This window comes from Trachypithecus francoisi, unplaced genomic scaffold (assembly GCF_009764315.1).
Source record: "Trachypithecus francoisi isolate TF-2019V2 unplaced genomic scaffold, Tfra_2.0 Contig01474, whole genome shotgun sequence".
NCBI lineage: Eukaryota > Metazoa > Chordata > Mammalia > Primates > Cercopithecidae > Trachypithecus > Trachypithecus francoisi.
In genome coordinates, this window is record NW_022681435.1 from 23,202,468 (window position 1) to 23,230,007 (window position 27,540).

Genomic DNA, 27,540 nt, shown 5'->3' on the forward strand with positions numbered 1-27,540 from the left:
GTACCCCGCCGGGTGGACTTCAGGGGCACTGTCCCTGTGGGCACTGTGCCCTTCCCATCCTAACCTGCTCCCTCCTGTGGAGCCTCTGGAAAGGTTTTGGGGAACATGGGTGTAAGCCCATGCTAGACCCCAGCCGCCTGCCCTGGATCATTTGAAAAAGAGGAACTTTTGGTTTCCTGCTAAATAGAAGGCCCCAAAAGAAGCCACCCAATGCCATGTCCCCGTGATAGGCCAGTGTGGCTGTCCCAGGAGCAGGGAGGGGAACAGCACAGGCTCACGTGTCTCCAAGGAGCTCAACACCAGATGGCTTATTGTTGGGGACTCTGGCTGAGGGTGGCCGCATCTGGAGTGACACGGCTGCTTCCCACTTCCCTGTACCCGTCCTCACAGTGGCTACTTCAGGGGAGGGGTGGGCAGGGGCAGGTGCAGTCAAGGGGCACACAGATGCTGGACATCTGCACACTCGGCTGGGTCAGGACTGAGCTCCATCCTCAGCCCCCACAGCCAAGACACCAGCGTCAGCCGGTACCCTCCACTACAGGGACTGGCTGTAGTTTCAGAGTCTCACCCTGATTTCAAAGAACAAAAGCATCTCTTGAGTTCCAGGGACATTTTGTCAGTTGGAACAGCATTTTTATAGCGTGCACCCCACATACTATGTGCACGCATCACAAAGCACACACAGGCACTCTTGCACACACACGCTCCGATGTACGAGCTGAGGGCACTCTGTGGATCACTGCTGAGCTGAGCACAGAGGCAGGATTCCTTACAGGGAAGAGTTCAGGTCTCAGGCACACTGTCTGCTGGCATTTGATGTGGAACACTGCCATGTGCAAACGAAGTCTCTGAGACAGGAGAGGAGAGAGCAGCGGGGACGAGGAGTGTCCTGCCTCTCACTCAGTCATTCAGCAAATATTGATGAAGCGCGTCCCATGAGCTGGGCCTGAATCTAGGTGCTGGGATATCTTGGCGAACAAAACAGACTGATGTCCCTGCCTTCATGGGGCTCACTTTCCATCCAGGGTGGGGGCTCGGACAATAAATAACATAATCAGGGAGTGTGACAGAGGTGACTGTACCGCCCCACTCTGCGTCCTTCTTCCTCTCGGGCCCCCTCCTCGAGGTGAGGCCACATGACGCTTGTGGCCATCAGAACTTGAGTGGATGCGATGACTGCCCCTCGGCCTGGCCTGCAGGGTGCTTGGCCCTTGGGCTGTCCTCCTCGATAATGGAGAGCTCAAGTTCCAATCTCTGTTAGCGGCGGGTGACATCACCATGCACACATCTCAAGTTCCAATCCCTGTTAGCGGCGGGTGACGTCACCAGGCACACATCTCAAGTTCCAATCCCTGTTAGCGGCGGGTGACGTCACCAGGCACACATCTCAAGTTCCAATCCCTGTTAGCGGCGGGTGACGTCACCAGGCACACATCTCAAGTTCCAATCCCTCTTAGCGGCGGGTGACGTCACCAGGCACACATCTCAAGTTCCAATCCCTGTTAGCGGCGGGTGACGTCACCAGGCACACATCTCAAGTTCCAATCCCTATTAGCGGTGGGTGACGTCACCAGGCACACATCTCGAGTTCCAATTCCTGCTAGCGGTAGGTGACGTCACCACGCACACGTCTCAAGTTCCAATTCCTGTCAGCTGTGGGTAACGTCACCATGCACACATCCTGTTTTCTCCCACTCTGCCATTGTGATCTCCAGATGATCTATTTCATATTATCAGGAAAATGAGCTTCAGAGCAGAAAGCCCAGAGGAGAAGGTAAGGGACTTGCACGTACACACACATTTAAATGTCAACATTCTATGGAATTCAGTATCATAAAGGTATGCAAACCATAAGAAGTAATAATGAGTTTGCTCTGGGAGGCCCTGGGAGTGAGGAGAAGAGAACCTTCGGGCCGGGCACGTGGTGGATGGGGACAGAAGAACCGCAGCACCGCCTGCCGCTGCTGGGCCCTGCGTGTCTGCACCACACTCTGTGGTCGAGAAAACAGCAAGCAGCTTGGCTGCAACTCCAGCACCGCCTCTGTGTGGGAGGAGCAAGGTCAGCAGAAACCCAGAGGCAGGAAGGAGCTGAGCTGAGCTGGTGTAAGAATGTCCTGCCCTGGGAGGAAGTGGCTTTGTACCAACTGATACAATACCCAAAGTAGGGGGCACATAACTGTAAACTTCTAGAACCCACATCCTTAAAGCCCAACCCCTGACCCAGGAGGTGCGTGGGTAGCTGTTCCCTCCCAGCTCATGTTCTCTCCCAGCCCAGGCCACCTCTGCCATCCTCCCTGGCTGGGAAAGATGATCTGCACGGAAAATGGGCTCAGTTTTCTTTCTTTCTTTCTTTTTTAACCTAGTAATTGCTTTCCACATCTGCTGGTGGGCTGCTATCTTTCAGAGTATTACTTCCATTCTTGCTTTAAATAAGGTGGTGTTTGGCCTCTGTTTTGTTTTCAGGTAAAGCGAACTGCAATCAAGAAGCCCTCATTACAGACAGTGAGGTCATGACAAGAAAAGTTCATTCACATTGGAGATTTCAACCCCACTGGAAATGTCTTTCCAAACACAGCTGGTGACTTTGCAAACCCAGACATTCCCAGAAACTCAGTGGTTCTAGAAGCTTGGTTGGAATAATTAAGGTTTTAGAGCAGCTGTCGGAATTTTTAGAAAGAAAGAAAAAAAATAACCGAAGTGAGGCTCTCCCTCCCCCACTCCTCTTACATGTCCCTGTGGCTCTGTTGTGTCATGGCTAAGCGTGCTAAGCTCCACTCCCCGTGTGGATGAAGGGCAGGCGGCACCTGCATGAATTTGCACCAGCGCATGGCAGTGAGGCCACTGGCAGTGCATTTCCTGTTATCAGTGACACCGTGCGCCCGGGGCTGGGTCTGCAGAGGCTTTGGGGAACACACTGTTGCTGCGTCCTGTGCCTGTCCATGTGGTTCACAGGGTCTGGAGGGACCAGGTGCTGCTCTAAACCAGAGGCATGAACGGACCATTGGCCCAGACAGCCTTGCCATTCCTATCTGGGGGACTAAACCTTGGACAGGTTTTGTAGGACTCTCGGCCCCAACTTCCTTGTCTCTAGAAAACTTGCCACTATAAATTCTTTCTCTGTCCCTTTAAGACCGCAGCCCTTTCCTGGCCTCTCACTGCCCAGCTCTGTCTTCTGGAAGGACCCAGAAGCCTTTAAAGTGTAACCAACAAGGAAGATAGCACCGTCAGCTCCCGGCCCCTGTGGGAGGCAGGGGCCTAACTGTGATAAGGGCTAATCTGCAAACACTGCTGGCCTGACTGCACCAACCGGCCTCCAACCAATGTCCTCCTCCAGGACTCTCCCACTGGCTCACCCCAGTGCTTAAAAACCCTCCCACCTTTTGTTTCAGCAGGGTCAAGTTCAGCTCCTCTCTGCTACTGCAATAGTCTGGGATACGTCTTCCCTGCCTGTCCGACTCTCCCTGGGGTAACTTTTCTTTGACACCACTGAGTCCTCCCAGCAACCTGCAACTGAGCACGCCACCCCCATCTGCAGGGGGGAACCGAGTCCACAGTCCTAACTACATGGCCTCACTAAAGTAACTCCTAGATGCTGAGACCTTTGTCTAACAGCTCTCAGGAGAGGCTGCTGAGGAGAACCGGCTTCCCATGTGCCCTGACCACGCCCACACCCACGCTCACCACGTGAGCTTTCACCACTGGGCCGCTGAGAAGCAGGGGGTCTTTGGCCCAAAACAAACATCCTCCGAGAAGAGAAGGAGGCACGTCCCCAAAGAATTGCCTGGGTACTACAATGAAGCAGGGTAAATATTCAGAGCTATGTTTGGGTTTTTAATGATACAAAGTATCATTAACATTCACTTCAGTGCACAGAGGAGCAGTAACTGTGACAGTATTTGTTTTAACATCTGTGAGACAGACATGAGAACTGCCCTGCCCCACAAGGAACCAGCTGTGGTCTCCCTGGCAGACTGGGAGCACTGGGCTCGGATCCTGCTCCTGAGTGTCTGCCTGGCAGCTGCACCTTCATCTGACATGCGAGGCGGGGTCAGACAAGATAATGTGAATATTCCTTCATCCCCCAACTTGTGATTTTGTTTCTATGATTTATACCCAGCCCAAAGATGCTATTTCACAAAATGGGTTTTGTGGCTTGTCTAGACAGGAATACAAGGCCTCAGGCAGCCACGGAATCACAATTAGTGATCCATTCACACTAGCACCGAATATTCCCACGGAAAGGCTGTGCACTGATTATCTCTAAGGACACTGGCTGTGTGTGAAGGACAAGGAGAGAGGAACTCCCGTGACTACCAGGTCCAAATGGAATTTTACGTCGGAAATGACAGCTACTTACTGAAGTCTTATAGCTCAGTTTACTAACCTGGATGCATTAAATACAGACATTACTTGAAAAATAGCGTCTCAAAAAAGGATTTTCTCATAGAAGTTTCTTGGAAACAAATTTAAACAAAAATGCAATGATTTTAAAAAATGCTACATGAAAATTCTGAGGGGGAACAACATCTGATGAAGGCGGGGAGTGTTTTTCTAAGTTCGGCAGAGGTTGCCCAGGGCTGCCCCGGCTCTTCAGGGACTCTCTGGGAAGAAGAGGCATCCCCTCCTCAGCCCTGGACGTCCACCTCAGGGGCGGTGGGGACGCCAGGATGTGGGGATGCGGGGATGAGGAGATGCGGGGATGAGGGGATGCGGGGATGAGGGGATGCAGGGATGAGGGGACGCCGGGATGTGGGGATGCGGGGATGAGGGGATGCGGGGATGAGGGGATGAGGGGATGCGGGGATGAGGAGATGCGGGGATGAGGAGATGCGGGGATGAGGGGATGCGGGGATGAGGGGAGGCGGGGATGCGGGGATGAGGGGATGCGGGGATGAGGGGATGCGGGGATGAGGGGATGCAGGGATGCGGGGATGAGGGGAGGCGGGGATGAGGGGACGCCGGGATGTGGGGATGCGGGGATGAGGAGATGCGGGGATGAGGGGATGCGGGGATGAGGGGAGGCGGGGATGCGAGGGCTCCCAGGTGGGTCACAGCAGGCAGTGGCTCCACTCTGGCTTCCACTCTCAGGACGCACCTGGGACCCCAGCTCCACGCTGCGGGGAGGCCAGACCTGGAGAACCCAGGGCACCAGTACAGGCTGACAACCCGGCCAGACCCGGGCAACGCCCCGCATAGCTTGCCAGCCACAGGAGTGAGTGACCTCCAGGAGACCCCAGCCCGGGGCATGAACCCAGCCCCCTCCGGCTCATGCGATGCCCACAGGGGACGAGCTGTTCCAGCCCCACCCCCACCCCCGCGTGCAGAATCCTGAGCCAAAGAAACAGCACTTTCAGAAACGAAATTGTGGACAAACTTGGAACACGGCCGTAGTGACTGGAATGCTGCCCAGGGTCATTTTAATCTCGAACAGATTAGGGACCAAGTTTCCAGCTCCAGGCCTGTGGGGTCAGGCAGCTCATTCCATGGAGGGAGGAAAATCGCAGGGGACCTAGAGGCCCTGGAGATGGGGGCTCCTTGGTCAGCTGACTGCAGCCAAGCCGGGAGAACGCCACGGCCAGACCTTTAGTTTCCAGAGATGCTGCAGTTCAACATTTTCATGGGAAAGTTTACCGTTTCCAAATGTCATCAATATTAAAAGAAAAAACCTCCACCATATGGACATAAGGAGACCTGCCTGAGGGCCACCACATCCAGCCACAGCCCACCAGCTTACAACCCCCTGAGGCTGCCCCAAGATGGAAGCGACAGGAAGGGCAGCCACCGGAAGGGCAGTTCACCGTCGCGACTTCAGGGGAAATAATTTAGCCATTTCACTTACTTTGCCTGAAGCCTATTAAAACAATGAAAGAAAACCCTACCCAAATCAAAGTGCCAACTGTAGCATGTCTTCTAGTAGCAAACTCGAGACAACCGAAATGAAAAGCAATAGGGAAATGATTATATTACTGATGGTTTGTCAATCACATGGAATATTAGGAGCTATTTAAAAGGATAATACAGTAATCAGGACCATTAAACAGCCTAGAAAAATGTTATTGGTTGAAAGATCCGAATTCAGAATTGAAAAAGGGACAGAGTTATGTCAGGTAGTTGAGTCATTTTTTAGTTCATCAATTAATCCCATTAATTAGTTTTAATTATTAATTCAATTAGCTGTTTTAAGTAATTATAATTAATTTTAATTATAATAATTTTATAAATTAGTCACTAATTATTTATAATTAATTTAATTAATCCTAATTAACCTTAATTACATTATGAAAATTAAAAATTAAAATAATTAACTTTAATAAATCAAATTTAACGTATGTGTAAGATGATAAATATATTTTTGCTTAAAAATCAGGGGAATATTATTACAAGTAAAAATACACCAAAATGCAGAAAGCAGACATGGGTCTCGAGAAGCCGTTTGGTGTGCCTACTTCAGTGCTAAGTGCTGCCACTTGGTAGTCAATTAAAATAAAAATAAGTGCCAGCACAGATACCAGATGCTCCGCCTTCAAGAAGCTTGCATTTGTGGAAGAAAAAAGACACTGAGTGTGTAAATGCAATAAAAAAAGGCCATTGTGAAGGACACGAAATAAGGCAGTGGGATAAAGAAGTGTGGCATGGGCAACAGGTGGGCTTCTTGGCTAGCTATGACAGGAACAGCCTCTTAGAAAGGTGATGTAAAGTAAAGGTCCTACCCCTCCAGGCAAGATGGAATGGACTCTTTGTGGCAATAAGATAGCAAATTATGGGCTGGGCATGGTGGCTCATGCCTGTAATCTAGCACTTTGGGAGGCTGAGGCGGGCGGATCACGAGGTCAGGAGTTTGAGAGCAGCCCAGGTAATATGGTGAAACCCCATCTCTACTAAAAAATACAAAAATTAACCCGGCGTGGTGGTGCACGACTGTAGCCTCAGCGGAGGATTGCTTGAACCCTGGAGGCAGAGGTTGCAGTGAGCCGAGATGGTGCCACTGCACTCTGGCCTGGGTGACAGAGTGAGACGCTGTCTCAAAAAAAAAAAAAAAAAAAGATAGCAAATTATAAACAAGCCCCGAGGCCATGCCAGGCAGGGGTTAAGGCAGGATGGAACCATCACAGGGTGCTTCCTTTCCTCTCCCACCTAAACAAGCACTGGCCTTGAGGTAAGTAATATGAAAACAATTGCAGTTGTGACAATGAGATGATGCTAGATCCCCCTGTTCCACAAGCTGTAACTACAGCTCTGATTAGATAAGAGGCTGATTTCAGTAACTTTCTTCTGCTAAGACACCACTGACCACGGCCTGCTCTGGCGGGTTTACAGAGGTTGCACATTGAATGCCTTTGTGCCCGTTCCACCCCTTGATGTACAGGGCCTAACTAGAATGCCTTGAAATGTTAAAGTCAACACAGCTTGTATGTAACATACATGTTCACTCAGTACACATTCATTAGGACTCCTCCATAAATATTCATAGGATTCGCCTATGAGTCATTGAATATGTAAACTTGGCCAACCCATTCAGCATAACTCCTATCTCATCTTTCCCTCCCTTCCAAGTGCCTGCTCTCGGTCTCTGCTTCCCAGCCTGTCAGGATGGCCACCTTGCAGGCTGCAGCCCTTTATAAGAAGTAAACTCTCCTTTCCAAATGCATGAACCTGGTGATTCTTTTGTTGGCAGTGATATCTGAGTTGATCCAAATAGTATCTGAACACCTTCCAACTTTTAGAGCATAGAAACTTTTTTCCAACCTCATCTAAATAACTTCTAAGCCTACTCTTTGATGTTTTAAAATCTATCTTCATTGGAAAGACAGATGTTCTACCAAAACACGAAAATCTTCATATGATTCCTCTGTCCAGGTCACATCCCTCCAATCATTGCCCGTTCCCTGTCACCACCTCGGTCTTTCAAAATGCTCCAATTTATCTCCACTGTGGCTTCTCCTGAACTTCTGTGTATCTTCATTTTAAGTATTTTTCATTCACTTAGGACATAGCTTTTTACTCTACCTTATAGCATTACGACACGGCCAGCACTAGAAAACAATGAAAGAAAAAAATGCCCTCCTTTCACGTCTTTCTATATTAAACCACCCCCCAAATGGTGTGAACTCCCTAGGGCTGGCCCCGCCATTTCTCTACTTTGTTTTCCTTAACCTCTGCCCTCTCTCTTCCACCTCCAGTATATGGCGTGGCACACTGGAAGTGCTCAAAAATGATTTAATAAATGAATGGTAAAATCACATAGGCAGGACATCCTGGCGCCAACGATGAATGAATGTTTACGGCAGATGTGACGCAGGTCCTCACTGGCACATGAAAAATACCAATGAATGGCAGCACTCATTATCTGTTGTCTGAACGTGGCTTTAAGCAGTAGAGACGTTAAAGCATCCTGTAATGTAGTGTAACTGTTCTCTCTCTCTGTCTCTTTTTTTTTTGAGGTGGAGTTTTGCTCTTGTTGCCCAGGCTGGAGTGCAGTGGTACAATCTCAGCTCACTGCAACCTCTGCCTCCTGGGTTCAAGCAATTCTCCTGCCTCAGGCTCCCAAGTAGCTGGGATTACAGGTGTGTGCTACCAAAGCCAGCTAATTTTGTATTTTTTAGTAGGGCTGTGGTTTCCCCATGTTGGTCAGGCTGGTCTCAAATTCCTGGCCTCAGGTGATCCACCTGCCTCAGCCTTGCAAAGTGCTGGGATTACAGGCATGAGCTACCACACCAGGCCAAATTGTTCTCTCAGTGAGCACTTGCAACAATTCTTGAGGGTCAAGAGGAAACTCTGTTTTCTGGAGGTGGAAACAGAGGCACAGAGAGATGAAGTTGCACCCCCAGTTGCATTGAGAGTTGATGGCAGAGCCAATGGTCACACCCACTTGTTTCCCAGGTGGAGTCTGTCTTCTTCTCTTGAGGCTGCTGCTGACCCTCAATGGAACAGAGGCACACAGTGCCTCAGCAACCAGTCACTCAGAACTGCTCCTGGGCCTTTCTCGGAACCTGGGACCTGGAACTCTGTGCTATGAAATGCCTATCAAAGTCCTGGCTCTGGGAAGGGACCCCAAGTTCTTGTAATTCTGTCTGTGGATCAGAGCAGGTTCTCTGGTGGCTAGACACAGGGATCATAGGATCTTGGCTTTCAATGCTGAAGACTGATGTTGCACCACTGGCTCTTACTGAATTCTATTACAGTCAATAACTATACAAAACTAATCTCCACATGTGCTATAAAAATACCTCGAGGTCGCTAACTACCATGTGACTCTTTATCTGTGATAAAAATTTAAGCAGGAGAAGTTCTTAGTATTTGTTAAACAAAGCTCTGTATCCTTCAAAAAATGTCTGCAGTCTTCTCTCTGAAAACACGAGCCAATGTTCACTGAGTACTGCGAGGAGATGGGAGAGTCCCACACATGCACATGTGTCAACCTGTTTCTCACTCACAGGTCATTTTATGATTACTCCTACTTACGTATGGGGAAACCAAGACACAAAAAGAGGAGTGCATTGCCAAAAGCACAGAGCTAAAAGGCGGTAGGACTCTGCCACCTGCTGTGTAAAATGAGAGATTTCAGGCTGGCTGGGGTCCCCTTCCACTTGGGCAGCTGGGCAGCTCAGAGCGAAACGTGGGCCTCCCTGCGGCCGTTATCACATGGTTGATGTGTTTATGGTCTTCCTTCACTTCATCTTCTCAATTTTATTTACACTTTACTGTTTCCTGGTCTTTTTTCCTAGTGTCAACTAACTCAAGCTTTATAAAATAAAGAAGAGTGAAAACACGCACACACCAATATATGTACTTAAATGTTTCTGGGATGAATACTTTTTAAATAAACATTAAACACAGATATTTCTATCTCCACTGTCTGAGCGACGAAGTTGTGAATGTTTTCCTCATGACTCTTCACGGGGTTTTGCCCTTATGTGCTGTACACTCAGGACTTGGTCCCGTGAAATGGACACAGCGAACACAGATGCGGGATGGTGACGTTTTCATGGTAGGACATCCTTCCTCTGTGGCACATGTGGAGTGAACTAGCTTACATGTGACACGGAGTCCACATCCATCCAGGCCTGCCTTTGAGATGCCTGTCCTGGCCGAGAGGAACCACAGTCCGTTGCCGGGGCAGTAGTGCCCTCTTTTGGCCACTCCTCTCCTTCCTTAGTATAATTTAGGAAGACCTAAGACTTCACTTACCTCAACTGCATTGCCTGCCTTTAGTTTAGCCCCACCATTAGTCAACTCCAGCGGGAGGAGAGGTGGAGACTGACTCCTGCCTTACTTCCTGCCTGGTTTCTACGGAGGAGGACAGTGTGTGCACTGCCTGTGGGGGTGTGGGTCAGAAAATACTTAGCAGCAACTGGTCTACCGCAAAATGACCTGCTTCCCCAAAGCTCAGACAACACCCAGTTCTCTAGGTTGTCGTGCCTTAAAGTGTTTTCTTCCTCCTTTTGTAAGTAGGCGTAACAGTCTTAAACATAACCACAAAGCTGTCAAAAAAAAAAAAAATCACAGAAGATATTTGAAAGTGTGCTCTAACGAGTTATTTACTTAGATTGAAAATAATCCTTTGGTGGGATTTTTACCAGGAGATGAAGGGCAAATAATAAAATTTCAAAGTGGATTGCTAAGAAAATGACTGGCTCTGGCCTTCACAGAGACGAGGAGGAAGGCTACGTGGTTTTAGTTGTCTGTTTGTGGTTTTGAGCACTCAATGTGTGAACCATAGTGATGGCCTCTGTGCCAGAGTCAGCGCCTGGCACAAACTTTTCTCTTCAATGCGTCAATCAGTCTTCACTCGGGGACTCTCTTCCCAGCTGAAATACAACACTATTGCCTTTTGACGTCACAGAGATCTTAGGTATGAGTGTCCTGCAGAGGTGGTTAGCTAAGGATGATGGCTTTCTGCCGTTTTCTCATATTCCTCGCTCATTCTTTGGATGCGTGGATGAAACGGCTGCCAAGAACCTAGAGATGACCTCGCTCATTCTTCGGATGCGTGGATGAAATGGCTGCCAAGAACCTAGAGATGACCATCGCATGATCACGGATGCCTAGTGCTCATGGGACATCAAGAATGGTTCCTAATGTACTTATGGGATTTACTCTCCTGTCAAGGAAAGACCTTTTCCTAAAGTGGGAGGGAACTGCTGCTCTCATTTAGAGTCACTTTGTACATTACAATTTAAAAAGAAATTGCATATATGCCTCCAAGGTTATACAGTCAAGACTAGTAGCCAAGATCATTTTAGTTTCTTTTCCTTCAGCACTCTGTGCCTTTAGAGTAGAGTTCTGTGTGCTGCAGGAAAGGGTCAGGAATGGGAAATTATTAAGGTCAATAGCAAAAGCCTCACAGCTCAACGGGCCCTTCCAGGTCGGCATCACTTGGGATTGTTAAACAGTGAGTGCAGAGGCCTCCAGGGCCAGCCTCCCCCAGGGTGGGATGAAATCAGGCCACCTCGGACCACAAGCTCCTCCCACTTCCCCCTTTGTTCTGACTCAACCTGAATCAGGCATCAGCTGCAAAGGCCTGAAGGTGACTCTTGGGGAACTGCTTCCTGGTCACACTCACAGGCAGAAAGGCTTGGAATGTGGGAGCTAAGTTCATTCAGCAGATATGTGAGCCTTGCTCCAGTGTCCGAGGACCTGGGAACATCTCAGTAAACACAACAGGCAGAAGTATTGCTCTTCCTATCAAAACACAACCCAAGTTTGTGAAATGATGGAAATATTCTGCAGTTCCATCATTTCCAGTCGTTTTCACATTCAATCCCAGATAATAACTCTCCAAACTCAGTATCTCTCTGAAAAGGTTAAGGAGGGCTGCATTTGGAAGGGCTTCAGGAATTATATCATCTTCATAGCGTAAGGAAAGGGCTGAGTATATAAGATCTTTTTACGTGACATTGTATCCATGCTGTATATATACCTGTGTGTGTGTGTGTGTGTGTGTGTGTGTATTTGATGGTAACAGAACCACTCCCATTGTCACTAATAATCTTAAAAGCAATTAGCTAGGGGAATAATGATAAAGATGATGTTTACTTAAAAACATCAGTAGGCTTAACCAAAATAATTCTAGAACTCACTTTTATTTACATGTAAAACCTAAAACTGGACATCTGTCTTTGTGCTTTTCTATTATGTCTTTATATATGTAGCTGAAATGTATGAGTAAAGAGATCATCTAAATGGATTTTTATTCTAGAGTTTTATAGGCAGATTTATTCTTAAAATCATCAAGACATCCCATTCAAACTCACAGCGTGTCTATTCTAGGAAACCCTGTGTTCTCCAGAGTGCAAGCTTTGCTCCTAGTCACAGACGCGGCTGCCTTCAACTCCTTCCTCTTCTTCCTCTGCCACTTAGGATGGAAATCCCACTACTTGAAGGCAGTGAGTTATGCTCAGGCATGCCTCCAAGAAAATTCCTATAAAGATCGTAATAAAGTATGCAGAAGTCAGCAGAGCACTGAGTCCCTTCTGCACTTGCCTATCTTGTTTCTAGTAAAGGAGTCCTCATTGCTTTCAGTCTCTGGGCCTTTGGGTTATGCTGATTTTCATGGACACTTAAGGTATCGAAACAGTGGGCAACACTATCGAAACAGTGGGCAACACTAAATCTATTTTATGTATGCTCGCTCAAGAAGGATGGAATTATAGAAAAGAAAGGACTTTTGAAAAAGAGCAAGTTAATCAGGAACAAAAAAAAATGGCATAAATTATCTTAACAGGTGAAGTATAGAGAAAGGTCTTTCCATAAAGAGAATGTGGCCAGGAAGCCTGTTTGCCTTGAGTGTCGTCTGTAACCTACAGGGTGGGCTGATCTTGGGGAAAGGGATGCGTATTTTAGTAGCCGCAAAATCACTCCTTTTTCCTTCGACCTACAGTGAGTTCTCAGGATCTGAGCACATTTCATTCCACCCCCTTTCTCTTTGCTTTAGGAATACATGGAGAAAATCAAACAGCTGTGCACAGCAGAACACACCTGCTTTGAGGACCTGCATAACCCTGTGGTCTTGGGCAAGTCACTGAGCCTCAGTGTCATGATGAGAAAAGTGGATCCAACCTCATTAATGTAAACCTCAAATGAGAACACGGTCATTCGCTCAGAGCGGAAGCGGAAACAAAAATGAATGCTAAGATTCTGTTCTAGTTCATTTTCTGTTACTGTAACTGAATACCTGAGACTGGATAATTGATAAAACAAACTTATTCCTTACAGTTATTGAGGCTAGGAGTCCCAGGGCATGGCACTGGCATCTGCTCAGCTTCTGGTGAGTGTGCCATGACACAGTGGGTGGCACCGCATGGTGATACAGAGCGAGAGCTGGCTCAGGCCTCTCTTCCTGTCCTTACAAGGCTACTGGTCTCATCAGGGACCCCACCCCAATGCCCTGATGACTAGGTCTCTGCTCCTAGTTACATTCCAAAGGCCTCATGTCCAATTAACATAGAAATTTAGGGGTTAAACTTCCAACACATGAAATTTGGGGGACACATTCAAACCATAAAAATATGTAAAGGCAATTTATATTCAATAAGGCAATACAAAAAAGTAAAATTCTGCAGACAACAGTTATTTCCCAATGCCTTCTGAGTCACTCTTTGTGGTTAAGATAAACACCACAGCATCCAGGCTTTGGTGCAATTTCATTTCCTCATTAGTTATTTTTTACGAGCACTGCTAGGCTTCCTGATGCTCACACAGGGTTGGACAAATAGATGATCAGAGAAATACCATATAGTGAGGCAAAGCCTGGGAAACGTTGAATGTCTATGTGTGCAACAAGGCATACAAGCAAAAAAAAACTGAGATGGGAAAGGATTGTGGGAGGGGAGGAAGAGGCTCTATCTGCCACATATCTACACAGTTGACATTTTAATTTTTTTCAGATAGGGTCTTGCTCTGTCGCCCAGGCTGGAGTGCAGTGGTGCAATCATAGCTCACTGCAGCCTTGACCTCCTGGGACCAAGTGATCATCTCAACTCAGCCTCCCAAGTGTCTGGGGCCACGGGTGCATGCCACCACACCTGGCTAATTTATTTATTTTTTATAGAGACAAGGTCTCATATGTTGCCCGGGCTGGTCTTGAGCTCCTGGGCTCAAGTGATCCTCTAGCATAGACCCCACGAAGTGTGGGATTACAGACATGAGGCAATGAACCCAGCCTCTATGTTTTTAGTAATGAGAACAGATCCATAGATCACCCATGTAATTAACACATCAAAGTCTTCCCCGAGTGAGCGTGCAGGTGCACGCCATTACCACGTGGCGCCACGTTGCCGACGTCGCATCACCTACCGAACACTTCGTTGTCCTCCGAGGTTGTCCGTGAAAGTCCACCCAGGTTTGTCTTTTTTTCAGATTCTCCCCTGTTAGTTTCACCATTCTGGAAAAAGAAAACACTTCTCTTAAGATAAACTGTTTTATCAACAAAGTAATTGTAATGCATTTGTCTCTTTATAAATTTTTTATCAGATAATCAGTTTCACACCTGTTTTCAAGATAGAAGATAGAGCCTTGGTTCAGAGGGGGTTTTCTGTGCAGGATTCTGAATTCTGGCTTGTTTTCTCCGCCTAAGCACCTAAGTACTTTCTGGACCCAGTTGGTTTAGTTTTATACAAAAAAACTGGAATATCAGCCTAGGTAAAATAAATTAGCTACACGCCAAGGGTGAGCCCACATAGTTACTGCTTTAGATTCTAAGTGACACTGTGCGGCAGAACTGACACCAAGCCTTACTTCTCCAGAGACACTTTTGGCTAACTGGAACCAGTCAGGACCAGACCACTTTGATGGAAGAATGAGCCCTTTTAGGGACAGAAAACGAAGCTGATGTTCGGAGGCACCTTTGTATTCTGGGGGAGGACGCAGCCTGCTGTCGGGGGGGCCAGGCCACCGGCCACTCCTTTGGGAATCTTCAGCTTCAGAGTTTCTTCCCTGGGCCTCCCTCTGCCTGTTGTTTGGGGCCCAAATGGCAGTGTGAACTTGTTTTTTGAGTTTAAAATTTTCAGTACATAGTTCGATCACCAGTGCAGAGAGAAGATATGGTTCAGCTTCTTGATATTTTTGTAATCAATTTCACTTGACTATTTTGAAATGTCACACTTGCACACTGAATGATTCAAATGCTCTGGAAAGTGCACAGCAGCTGCGTGCTGAAACCTCGGGGTCTCCTGGATGCCCCCTCCTCCTCTGGGAGGCAGCTGGCATTCCCAGCTTCTTCCAGACTTTGCACAATCATCTGGCCACGTTCAGACAATGGCACGTGTATTCTTTTCCCTCCTTTCTGTCTTCACGTAAATGGCATCACACTGTGGATGATATGCTCCTTCCTGCTTTTGCCAGGGAAAGAGGGATCCTGGAGGTGACATCATGACAGCACGCACAGAGCTGCTTGCACAGCCCGCTAGCATTTCAGTTACTGTTCACATCTCGCCATGCTCCACGACCACCATCCAGCTTGTTCACATTTGTGTTTTTCAATCCTAACCGTGTTACACTAATTCCTGTTCACTTCTCAGAATGCACACGGGCAAGGAGCATTTCTAGAGGAGGAATGAGTCACACTGGAGCCTTTCACTGAGTGGGCGTCAGTGCTGTGGGCAGCCGCACTGGTCCTGGTGCCACCCACCAGCAGCACCGGGAGGCTGCTCCTCTCAGGTGCCACTCCCTGCAGCGCCCCACCCTGGTCTCTGCACTTAACTTTGTACCAATTTTCCACCCAATCTCTCATTTCCTAGGAGCATTTAACCCAGGACCATAAGATGTGCAGAGTCTCAATTTTACATTCTTTTCTTTCTGGAGAGAGGGGCAGGCACAGCCATTAAGACCACCCTGAAGTCTGATTCAGACCTAGTGTGACTCACTTATGTATTGCAGGCTGTTTGTTCCTGGAGAGAAGTCCAGCCCTCTGAGCTCACACCAGCCAGGGCCCCACACTCCGCCTCCTGGTCGCTAAGAGCCCTCTCTGGAAACCCTCCGTCCCCTGTGTGTGTGTGTGTGTGTGTGTGTGTGTGTGCGCGCGCGCGTGTGTGCGTATCCATTCCCATCCCTGGGCAGACAGGAGGGGATGGTTGGGCGAGGTCCCCACCAACCAATGTCCACGGCACTGTTTCTACAATGCAGTGCTGTCTGGTGTGATTAACAGATAAAAAACACATGGGTTATTGGACTCACAAAATAGAGGAGGGAAGAATTTGCCTTCACGTTGTGAAATAAAATTGGTAAGAGGACACTGGTTTGGACTGAGCTCCTGCACTGGGACCAGCAGACGCTCCCAGTGTGAAGTATGGTACCAAGCCCAAATGAAGATCTTTACCTTCTGAGAAATCAGGAGAGGTAACAGCCTAATTTCCAAGCAGGCCAGGTTTCGCCCAGATGATGAGGAAGTCCCGTCTGCTTTAACCTTTATAGGGAAGTCATCTTGGAACCACACACACATCCGCCTGCATTTTGTTTTCTGTGTCTGCTTTCTTCGGTCTCTGTTTATAAACGAACCTCCTCTGCTCGGCTTATCGGAGCACTCATTCTGTTTTGTAGAAACAGGTGTTGCCTGATTCTAGAATGACTGATTCTAGAATGATTCTAGAATGACTGATTCTAGAATGATTCTAGAATGACTGATTCTAGAATGACTGATTCTAGAATGACTGATTCTAGAATGATTCTAGAATGACAATTAAGGTGTTTAGGTTTGTTGTAACTTTGTGTGCACCTGCCAGGCTTCTGTTGCTGGTGGGCTGGTGTAGAAACCAAGCTGCTGCTTTCCAGATTGCGAGTCCCAGAGTCCCACGAGACAGTTACTAATAAGCAATGAAATGCAGATAATGTTCAAACTCACTAGTAATCAAAGAAATACAGAGCAAAACAAAAATGAGATTTTTTTTTAACACAACCAAATAGAACAAAAACTGATTTCTGGCATTGCTAGAGATGTGGTAGGACAGAAACTTCCCTGGGACTAGAATAAATACTCTCAGCCTCTTTGGAACAAACAGCAGCAGCCACCACCACAGAGCTGAGCCTTGGGGGCCTCACCTCGGGGCCTCTGACCTCACCCTCATGGCTTCCAGGCTCCCAGCAGCCTGTGACCTTCTGTGGATTTTCATGTGTCTCTATTACAGAAACTCAAAACAGCTCACTGTTTTACTCACCTCCCTGTGATGCGGTGAACGCTTTGAGAACAAGGACCATGCCTTACACACCTTCCTATCCCTCACGCCTAGCATAGTGCCTGGCACCCAGCGAGAGCTTTGTAAACATAGGTAAAATGGATTGTTTCTCTTTCAGCAGAGGGAGCCAAAGATAGCTGACTATGTACACTTTTCATATCTATCCAGTTAATCTTAGAAGACAGTAAAACCTGGAAAATAAATAATTTCCCGATAGTCTTTCCTCAGCTATGAATTCATGTCATATATTTTTCTTACATCTAGCTTCTATGCTAATAGCAGATCATATTCTTCACTAATTACAAAATAATGTGTTATTTAAGAACCAATTAATTAAGTACGATTCAGCTACTGTCGTTATACATCATAGATGCATTTTCTTCATGCTTAATGTCTCTCCGAGCAAGACACGGCTAGGACCAGCAGCGTCTTCCCGTTGGCGTGGGTAGCCCTTCTCACTGGAGAGTAGAATAATGCCGCATATTAGAAATGAGGCATTTCAGATGCGGAGTGAAAGCTGATATTTACATCACATCACTTTGCTTTAAGTGCGTGGAGAGGGTAACCTAGCAGCAGCCACTTCTCTGTATCCACTTCCTAGGCTGGTTTCGAGGCTGTGGGCAGCAAAAGCGTGAAGAGGAAGTTTGTGTCCTGTGCACCAGCCTGTGCGCACGTCGGTCCCACCGCGATGGTGCGTCCACTCTATTTATCCCTCACACCAAAGTGGCCACAGGTAGACTGTGAATAGTGATGGCAGACAGGACTCCAAAGCTGCCGTTTTCTCCACCTTCTCAACTCAACTCTCTGATGGTTCAACATCTCTAGGTCATACAGGGACACAGCACGTGTGCAGAAAGTACACACTGGCCTGGGAAATTTCATGACTAATTTCTACTCAAATATAAGGCTTGTTTTTGAGACCCGATATTGCTATTCCAAAAATATAAAATAATCCCCTACGATGAACACATTTCCTGTAAGCAAAATGTCTACTAGCAGAATGAATAATGGAGATGATGTGTCAAAAGTGATGTGATTTTCATGATGATAAAACAAGAGCTTCCTGCAGACTTATAAGAGGGGATGGGTCCTGGCGGCTCAGGCCCCCCTGCATCATTGCCCAAAAGAGTTCAAGTCTGAGTCCAAATGGAACCTGTCACTGTAGGTGTCGACATGCATTTCAAGCAAGGATGGCTGCCTCATACTATTTGCAGCAATTTTCTTTTTCATCAGCCTAAATATGTGGGCGCTGACCTGTGTAAGAATCTATTTCTTATCCATAACAATTTTAGAAGGTGTGTGGGAATTTGCCGCAGAAGCCCCAGGAAGCGAACACATTCTCCTGCATCGTAAGGAGCATGAACAGCTTGGGACGTCAACACGCATGGTGAAAGACGACAGAGAAAAAAGTGTATCTTTTTTTGGAACAAACGAAATGATAGTCTCCTAATCTATTATACGCCAGTAATTAGTCTCATTTTCTCTGTGTGTAAAAACACAAAAATAAAAAACCTCTACCCAGCCTTGACCTCTAACCCTTAAGTGACGAGTTTTCCCTGGCATCAGTGTGGCCCGGCACAGGGCTCTGGGGCAGGTGACCGGAGGGGCTCTGGGAAATCAGAGGTCCACCCTCTCCCGCCCTGGGGAAGTGCAATTCAGTTTTCTTCATCAGAACCAGTGGAGAAGCAAAGGATAGCATGGAGTCAAACTTCCCAAAGCAGTCACAGCCAGGACGTCGGCAGGTGGAATCCTGGTTGGTTTTGAGGACCCCACTCAGCTGCTTGTTTCTGCATAGCCAGAGCGTCCAGCCAAGTCTGAGAGATCTCCTACTAGGTATAGCTACTCATGTACGTGCACACATGGCACGCACATGCACACACGCACACACACGTTGTAGGTGAAAATACGCTTATAATTAGCCTTACATTTTTAAAAGATTGATGGTCTGGAGGTGGCAATTTCAGGAGGAATGGCCCAGAGGGTAAGTTTCTAATCACCACAAAAAAGGCTGAGAGAGAGGAAAACACTTGCTTGCTATTGCTACAAACATTATACAGCATATTCTCAAAGTCCTGATTCAGACTAGAAACTGCTTATCAGGAGAGGAAGGTGTTGAAACTTGTTACAAAGTGACTCTCACCTGCAAAACCAGTTGTATGTTAGACTTGGAGTCATGGTCCACCACAGGTTGCTTTATTCAACACAGCTAAGAACTGATTTTGAGAATTTTTCATTCCCTTAAAAAATACTGCGTTTCCCGAGATGTCCTAAGCTTGTCCAGCCCATCCTTATCTTGTTGTTGCTATTCTGTTTTGTTTTGTTTTAGGCTTTTCGCAACCTGAAGCCATGTTAGTTTCTGTCTCTAGTGATAACCAGAACAGAGGGATGAGGAAGCGGCTTTACTGACCCAACCAGAAACAGAAACTAAGAACCCACGACTGTATTCTCTCCTTGGACACTCGAAGCCTTGAGTGGAGAATCACTGGCCTAGAAGCAGATAAAAGTCTTGTCTGGTTCGTCCTCCGTACCTTGCCACTCACCCACTCGTTCCCACCCATGCTTGCACCAAACCCTGCCCAGGAGCTGAGCATACAAAGAAAATAAGGTAGTAAGCCAAATCAGGTGCTTCAAAAATAAAGCTAGAAAAGCAAGCCCAGAATGTCAGATGGCGACTATCCAATTAAACATGGTGAGCCAAGCCCTGTCCGTCACACTGGAGAGTGTCAATGTAGGAAATGCACCGTGTTTATTTTTTCTGAGATTTCCCAGAAGAAAAATTACACAGTGATTCATATTTCTAAAATTCCTAGGATGTTTAACAAGAGAAGTTGCAACTGCCTTCCCCCTTCCTTAAAGCAACATGTTCCTTCTGAATCTTATACTTGACTGACCTTCTTTTAAAAACAAAACAAACAAACAGAAAAAAACCAAACCCAGCCGAAACTTCCTATGACATCACGGGCGACACAGTCAAATGCGGCACCTATATGCCAGCTGCTTGGCCTTTAAAGGCTCAGGATCCTGCCGGCGTACACACCCCTCCGCCTCCCCTCACCTCCTGCCTCATAATTCTCATCTCATTTCTATGCACAAATCTGAATATGGCCTGTTGTTTCTCACAGCACCACACATATTTTGAGCCTTAGGTCATTTTGGAGGGGATGCTACTAAAAGGCAGATATTTCTTTAAGTTTTCTTTACCTTCTGCCATATTCCCTGCCGTAGACAGATCTAATCCACCCAGATCTTTGCAGAAAATAGTTCAGGGGCATCAGGGTTTGCAACACATGTACGTCGTATCAAAATCATTACTTGCATGACAGCCAAGACCTCAGGCTCTCAGAAGCTGACTGCCTGGGTAACAGGGAAAATAATTAAGTTTCTGTACCTCTGTCTGCTCAGCTTTGAAATGAACGTTATAATCCTACTTTTCTGTGTGGTCACTGTGAAGAGCATTCAGTAAGTGGAAATTGCTTTTTTGCAGCACACAAAACTATTGAAAATGCAGATCAGTAGCCTCTTAGCTTGACACTGTCATCCGAAGAAGCCCTTATTTCTTTCCCAGAACCATCACAGCCACCTCTCAGGGGCTCTGGCCCGGGACTCCTGGTGTGGCAGCAGAAACAGGTGATCGTGCACCAGGGGGATGTGGTGCCGCCCGCAGCGCAGCTACTCAAAGTGAGATCTTAAGCGAGTCAAGCTCCCTCCACCTCAATTTCCCCATGAAGATAATGGTCCCCATCTTGCAGCATCATTATGAGGACTGTAGATGTGCACATTTCCCTGGAGGAAAGCTCACTGCTTTTAGGACGCCTGGCCTGTTCAGCCATCGTCAGCAGTGGTCAACCCTCCTTGCTGGCAGCTACGTGTTCTTTCGGAGTCTCCGCCCACTGCCATTGCCTTGTCTTAGATTCCTCTCCAATTAATCCATGTCAGACATTTCTAGGAGTTCGATGAAACTTGGTTGAGAACGAATACTTCCAAATACTTTTTCAGGATCCAGAATCTGTTCAGCAAATTTCATTTCCAATCCCAGAAAGTCAAAGGTTGATCAGGTAGAGGTAAACCGGCTTATTTTTCATCTTACATATTTTTGCTCTCTAAACTTTTATAAGTATTTTATATGTATATATATAAAAAGACTGGATTATAAAAGGAATTTCAGCATTATCTAGTTTTACAAAGAGGGTCAGTGCTAGGCTTATGTTAAGAACAGTGGTACATCTGAGATTTTATCTACTCGAAAGCTAAGTTTTGTGGATGCTCATGAAGGAATGAGATTCCTGGGTCAGAGACAAAGGGCGAGTTACTCTTCACAGCAGTACCGACATTTCACCATTTTGGCATAGGTTCCCTAATACCCAGTTCACACAGGAGCCATGTGAACGGGCCCAGGTAGCTGTCTGTATGCAGTGGGTTGAGTGGCAGGAAAGGAACCCCCATATAGAAAACCTGAATTCTTTAGAATTGTCAGTAGCTCTGCCAGTGCCCTGCTCCAGAGGGAGACACTATATCTTCCAAGACCTGTCATTTGCTGCACATAGACACACTGTCTATCTTCTCAGCCTGTTCATTATGTAAACATCCCGGAAAAAAATAGTCCAGAATAAGGGTGGATCCTGCCTGGCTTGCAGGACATGCAGACCCTGCTGAAAACTAACAACTGCCCTTCAGCCAGCTTGATGGGTGTATTCTCTTGCCTTCTGCCAGTTCACAGTCAAACCCAACTTCACACATTTTATTCTCAAGCTAAAAGATCACCATGATAACTGTTACTTTCGATGTACTTACCGGAAATGAAATGAGATAGACTTTCACAATGAGAAAGACTGTAGAGACCAGCCCAACCACTCATCTCACCACCAAGGCCAGGAGCAGTGACGCAGGCTTGTGCACATTCACAGGGTCCTTAGCTCAGAGATGAGACCAAAACCTCGGGCAAATGCATAGAAAGGGTTGCTTCTGATCTGAACAGAGGTCTGAGGATTTTGCAGCTGGGACCCCAGTCTGGGGTCCTTGGAGGTAGACAGTGCCACGTAGGGGCATTGATTTTTCTGTTTCTCCCACTTTTAGGCTTAGCTGCTTCTAGAAAGGTCCATGAGACTTGTACTGATTGTGGGGTCAGAAGACGATGGGTTCAGTGAGCCCGGGTCTCAAGGGAAATGGATAGGTTTCCAAGTTTACTTCTCCAAAGGAGTCAGAAACTGCAGGGTTAGGCCATATGTATCACACTTTTGTAGGATTCTTTTTCTTTGGTCAACAGGACTATAAGCCTGTGATATGGAAAGGCCATAAGGCTTTGGCAGCAAGCTACAAGGAGAACTGGGCTTCAGTGTCTGGCCCCCATCCAGGCCTGGGAGGAGGAGACGCTCAGGGAACATGGTGAGAGTGGTGGGGTCAAAGGAAAATAAGCAGGGGCCACTGCGGGAAGGAAAGGGAACCCAGGCACAGCTGGGGTGGAACCAAAGTCCATGATTTCATGGGAAATCGATTTCCAGACACAGCCTGCATTCCTCAACCTCAGTTCAGTGCAGAATGCCCTTATAATTGCGTAACTGTTGGAGTATCATTAGCAGTGCCTGCCTAGGCGGTCTACGTCTAATATGTAGTGTAAGTGAACAGCCAGTAAGAAACATTCATGTAAAGATCACAGCAACTAAATAGAAAATTACAAACAAAAGCTTTAATTTATCTGTAATCAGTTTGCTAAATTGTGTTTAGATTATCCACATGTTCTAGGGAATACTACCTTGGATTTTTAAAAAACTGTGGGTGTTTAAAGAGGACACTGCAGGAAAAACGAACCTCTAAATATCTAAAAGACTATCTGATAGAGCTTGTGAGATCTCAATCCGTCCTCTCCCAGATCCAGAATGGAGGAGAAACGGCTTCTCTCACGGCAGGTGGAATCACTGAAGTATCTACTCTCTTGCCCTTTTTGTCTGGAAGCTTCTCCCAGGGATGGAATCACCTTCTGGAGATGTGGTTTCTGCATCAAATAGGGTGCATTTATTCATCACCTTTGAGCAAAATGAGTGAATTTTTGCACAAACCATGAAACTATGTTTTTGTTATAGCTAACATTAAAATGGAATTGATAAGAGAAAACACTCCTAACTCCTCTTAAAAGGATAATGAATTGTGTGATACATTTAGCCATCCATCAAAACGTCCATCACACGCACCGCTGGCCTAGAGAGTGCCTGACACATCCATACGGCAGTGAGAAGGTGGGTCCTCTGCCCCCTCCAGGAGCAGCGGGCTGAGGGTGGAGTGTCGCTGCAGCCCCCAGGGTTTGGGAGAGGATGGGGTTGAGCTATTTTGCTATGCAAGCCCCTGATTTTGCTATGCAAGCCCCTCTTTGACTATAGCAGAGAGAAGAAAACTGCCAAAACACGATGATGTTTTGCTTAGAGACAAACTGGTTTCTACTGCTTTGAAGACCTGCGTGAACTTGTCTTGAATGCGCACATGGAAGAGCTCTGTTTAACATCCTCAGAACAGGTGGTTTTAAACGCACAGGAGCCAATCACCCATAAAACTGTGCACACTGCACTAACGGGGACTTTCCATACAGAACAATATGAAAATCTGATGGAAGAGATTAGGCTAAGAGTGGAAATGAAATTAGGCATTATACTATTGACTGCAAATTGTGTGGTGGACATTACTATTAGACCCTTGCTGGTCTCAGGGGGCTGTTGGCCTTCGAAGGCAATGAGCATAAAATGCTCATCTGAATATCGTACCTTAATGCATACGGAGGGATTCAATTAAATGTATCATGAACCTTCGCAATCTTTCAAACTCTGATTTGAATAAATGGAAGAGCACTGTGAGCGTGAGTTATGGAATGGCGGTGGCGGTTTACGCTATTCAACTGGCAGCCTTTAATTCAGAATCGACTGCGTGTTCCTCAGTGCGATGCGTGAAAGAGGGCTGCCCGGGTTTGGACACTTGTCCCAGGGAGAGGCGAGTCCGTTTTCCTTTCCTGGAATTGGACTGGCCCTGGTGGTCCCGCTAACACAGCAGGGTGGGTTTGGCACTGTGCTGGCACTTGGCCTGACCTTAATGAGGACCTCTTGAGTCAACAGGTGGGCTGTTTGATTGCCCCACAGGGGAGTCCACCTGGGGAGGTCCTGAGGTCACATGGAGAGGGGAGCCTGGTGAGGCAGTTTCCCAGCAGCTCCCCCTGGCCCAGCTGTACCTGCAGAGGGCTTGGGCCACGCAGAGGCCTCAGCTGCCCTCTGAGACCATCGAGGCGGTACCATTGCTGCTGAGTCTACCTGAATCCTGGCTCACAAAATCCGGAGAGCTAATGAAGCTGCAGCGGCTTTAGTGCTGAGGTTTGGAGTCATTCGTTCCGTAGCAATGCAAAGCTGGAACGACTGTGCTTGCGGCTGTTTCACGTCCTTCCACCCTTCCTGACCTTCCGCAGAGCAGTTATTATTAAATATATTGGTGACCACTCAAGTTAAAAACGTGTTTAATGATTCTTGAGAAAAGGGCCACTCACACAAATTTTTGAGTATGAGGTTAAACACACACCTGATTCCAGCCAGCAGGCATGGAAATCACCAGGAGAAGCTCAAGCTCCCAGACACAGGGACCAGCACTGAGAGCATTCTGGAGCCGGGCGCCGAGGCACCAATCCCACTCCACCCTTACTAGCTGTGCGATCAAGGGCAAGTGGCTTAGTGTCTCTGTGCCTCTGTTTCCTCGTTTGTACAAGAGGGAGAATAATAGTACCTCTTATTGTTATCAGGAAGACAAAGAGAGTTAATATTTATAGAGTGCCTGGCACAGATTTAGTGCCGTGTGTTTGGTATAAAATTAAAATAAAACAGGCCGGGTGTGGTGGCTCATACCTATAATCCCAGCACTTTGGGAGGCTGAGGCGGGAGGATCACCTGAGGTCAGGAGTTCAAGACCAGCCTGGCCAACATGGTGAAACCCCGTCACTACTAAAAATACACAAAGATTAGTTGGGTGTGGTGGTAGGCACCTGTAATCCCGGCCACTTGGGAGGCTAAGGCAGGAGAATTGCTTGAACCCGGGAGGTGGAGGTTGCCGTAAGCACTCCAGGCTGCACTCCAGCCTGGGCGACAAGAGTGAGACTCCGTCACTAAATAAATAAATAAATAAATAAATAAATAAAATAAAATAAAATAAAAATAAAACAGTTCCTTTTTAATCCTTCTTCTGAAAATACTTTCCCCTGCAAACTAGAGCCCATGGCTGGCACCTATACTAGGTGAATCCCAGGCCCTCACTGCATTCTAAACCATTTCCCAGAAGTGTCTGGGTAGATGACAAGGTGAATAACTCTAGACACCTGTTAAAGAAAAGACACAGCATAGACCTGTGGTGGGGCAGGGTCCTTGCTTGGACTGGGTTTTGCTGAGGGATTTAAGTCCATGATTCCTCGATGCAGGGCTGGCCCAGGGCAGTGGCCTCCGACGGGCCTGCAGAGCTTGTCCTGCACTCACGAGATTTTTGCTCCCTGGTCTACACTCTCGCAGGTGACTCTCAGCACAGGCAGGATTTGGAACTACTCATTAGGATAATCCCAGAGGAACATGTCACAAAACTAACACTTTTCTTTGGAAAATAAGGCACATTATAGAATCTAGACTTAACCAGGATCACCGTGGGAGGAATGCTATTTTAATTCAGGGAGAGTGGAGGCCTTACGTGTGCCAATTTCTAGACTGAAGTCAAGAGACAGGTAATGGAACCATCCATGTGGAGTGATTATCCCCGGGCCATCCTCACCAAGAGCTGTATCCGCCAGGCCTGGCCTGTCCAGGGAGGGCTCTCTGCAGACCCATGTGCTGCCATGGGCCTCCTTATCTCCCAGCCCCAGCAGCTGAAGGACAGTTATCTGCTCTAACAGCGGAAGATGCATTTTCATGGCTAATCCCAAACCAGCCCTCAAGCCCTCTCATCTGCCCTTGTGATGTGTCTTGACATCTTGCATGTTCAGGAGACGCACTCATGCTGTGTGAGTCGCTTTCCAGGTCACAAAGCAACACAGCCACATGGCAAACAGCATCTTACGAGGGGCTGAAAGCTGCTTTTCGTCTCCCTTCCTACCTCCACTTTCAACTGCCCCTCTTCTCTCCCTGTCATTCCACCACCCGCCCTCCCAGGTTTCTTGCTGTCTGATCAGTCACTTCCCAGGAATGAAGGAAGTTTTTAATATTTGGAAGCTGCTCTTCCGCCCTTCCCGTAAGTCCTCATGTGACCACTTCTGGAGAAAGGAGTAGAAAGAAGGTTCATGTCACAAAGTACTCATCAGCTCCGTCTCCAGCAGAAGATCCCATAAAGTTGTTTACAGCTTTCACTATCTCTGCGTTCAGCCAGAATCAGGAAATTCGAAGCCGTCTTCCCATGAGGATATGGTTGGAGCCTAGAGAACTCATTTCTCTGGAAGCTGTCACATGAGGACTTGAGCTGAGGGCTGAAGAGTAACTCCAGAGTTGGACAGCAGATCCGCAGAGAGGGGGCCCGATCCTGACAGGTGGGTTCCGTCCCGTGCCCTGTGCTGGGGCTCCGTTCCTCTCTCCTGTCTTGGGTGGCTGGTGCTGCCCCTGGGGTGGGCTCCAGCCAATGAGGATGCTCCAATCCTGTGCTGGTCCCTGCCTGTGACCCTGTGAAGCTGGGAGCACCAGGCAGGCTCAGCACTGAGACTCCAGGAGGCTGGCTGTGCCCTAGGCACCGCTGCCCAGCGCCCTCCCCAGACTGCAGCTCCATGAGCCCGGGGATGAGTCAGCAGCTCAGCCATCACCGAGGCCAGCAGGAGAGGAGACTTGAAAGCAAGAGTGTCCCACAGCAGGACACCTCATCCCCAGCCCCGACAAACGACCAAGACTAGGAGTCCCCAGCCTCACGGCTGCAGAGTCGGCAAAAGGGAGACGACGGTTCCGACGTGTTCAGAGTGGTTGGAAAAGGGTCTTCCGGACCAGGGGTAGCGGGACTAGGACCATTTCTCTGAGAAGGGGACCTCACCCAAGAGCAGCCACGCAGTACACTGAGCTTGGAGGGATGCTGAGCTCTCACCCTGACGGGCAGATGGCAGTGCCCAGGCAGGCAGTGGCACCTGGTGGGTGGGCACCAGGCAGTGCCACCCATGGCCACGGCCACCGTGGGGAAGCAGGGCTCAGGGAAAAGCTCAAACATGTAGGTTTGGAGATAAATGGAACTAGTCAGTTTCTCACCGGGACAGACAATGTTTAGGGAGAATTGTGGAATCTCTCAAAGGCAAATTCTCTCTCTCACTTTGCATTTCCTTACTGGATAATGAGGTTGAGCGTATTTTCATGTGCTAATTGGCGATCTGTATATCTTCAAAGGTAAGTAGGAATAAGAA

The 27,540-nt window shown here is 47.6% G+C and overlaps 1 protein-coding gene and 1 long non-coding RNA gene across 7 annotated transcripts in view; one reads left to right on the forward strand and one right to left on the reverse strand.

Annotated features, from left to right (window-relative positions):
- The window catches only part of MBP (myelin basic protein), a 155,431-nt gene that overhangs the window by 73,627 nt on the left and 54,264 nt on the right, over positions 1-27,540 (reverse strand). For all 6 annotated transcript variants that reach the window (XR_004428434.1, XR_004428433.1, XM_033176248.1 and 3 more), the window contains exon 3: positions 14,296-14,383. Coding sequence is in view for 4 of the 6 variants with exons in the window: in XM_033176248.1 (XP_033032139.1) it covers positions 14,296-14,383 (88 nt within the window). In the remaining 2 variants the exon portion in view is untranslated. The remainder of the gene's footprint in view (positions 1-14,295; positions 14,384-27,540) is intronic.
- LOC117062582 lies at positions 1,603-13,952 on the forward strand. Its single transcript, XR_004428440.1, has 3 exons — positions 1,603-1,774; positions 12,271-12,386; positions 12,935-13,952. It is a non-coding gene; the product is annotated as an uncharacterized LOC117062582 (long non-coding RNA).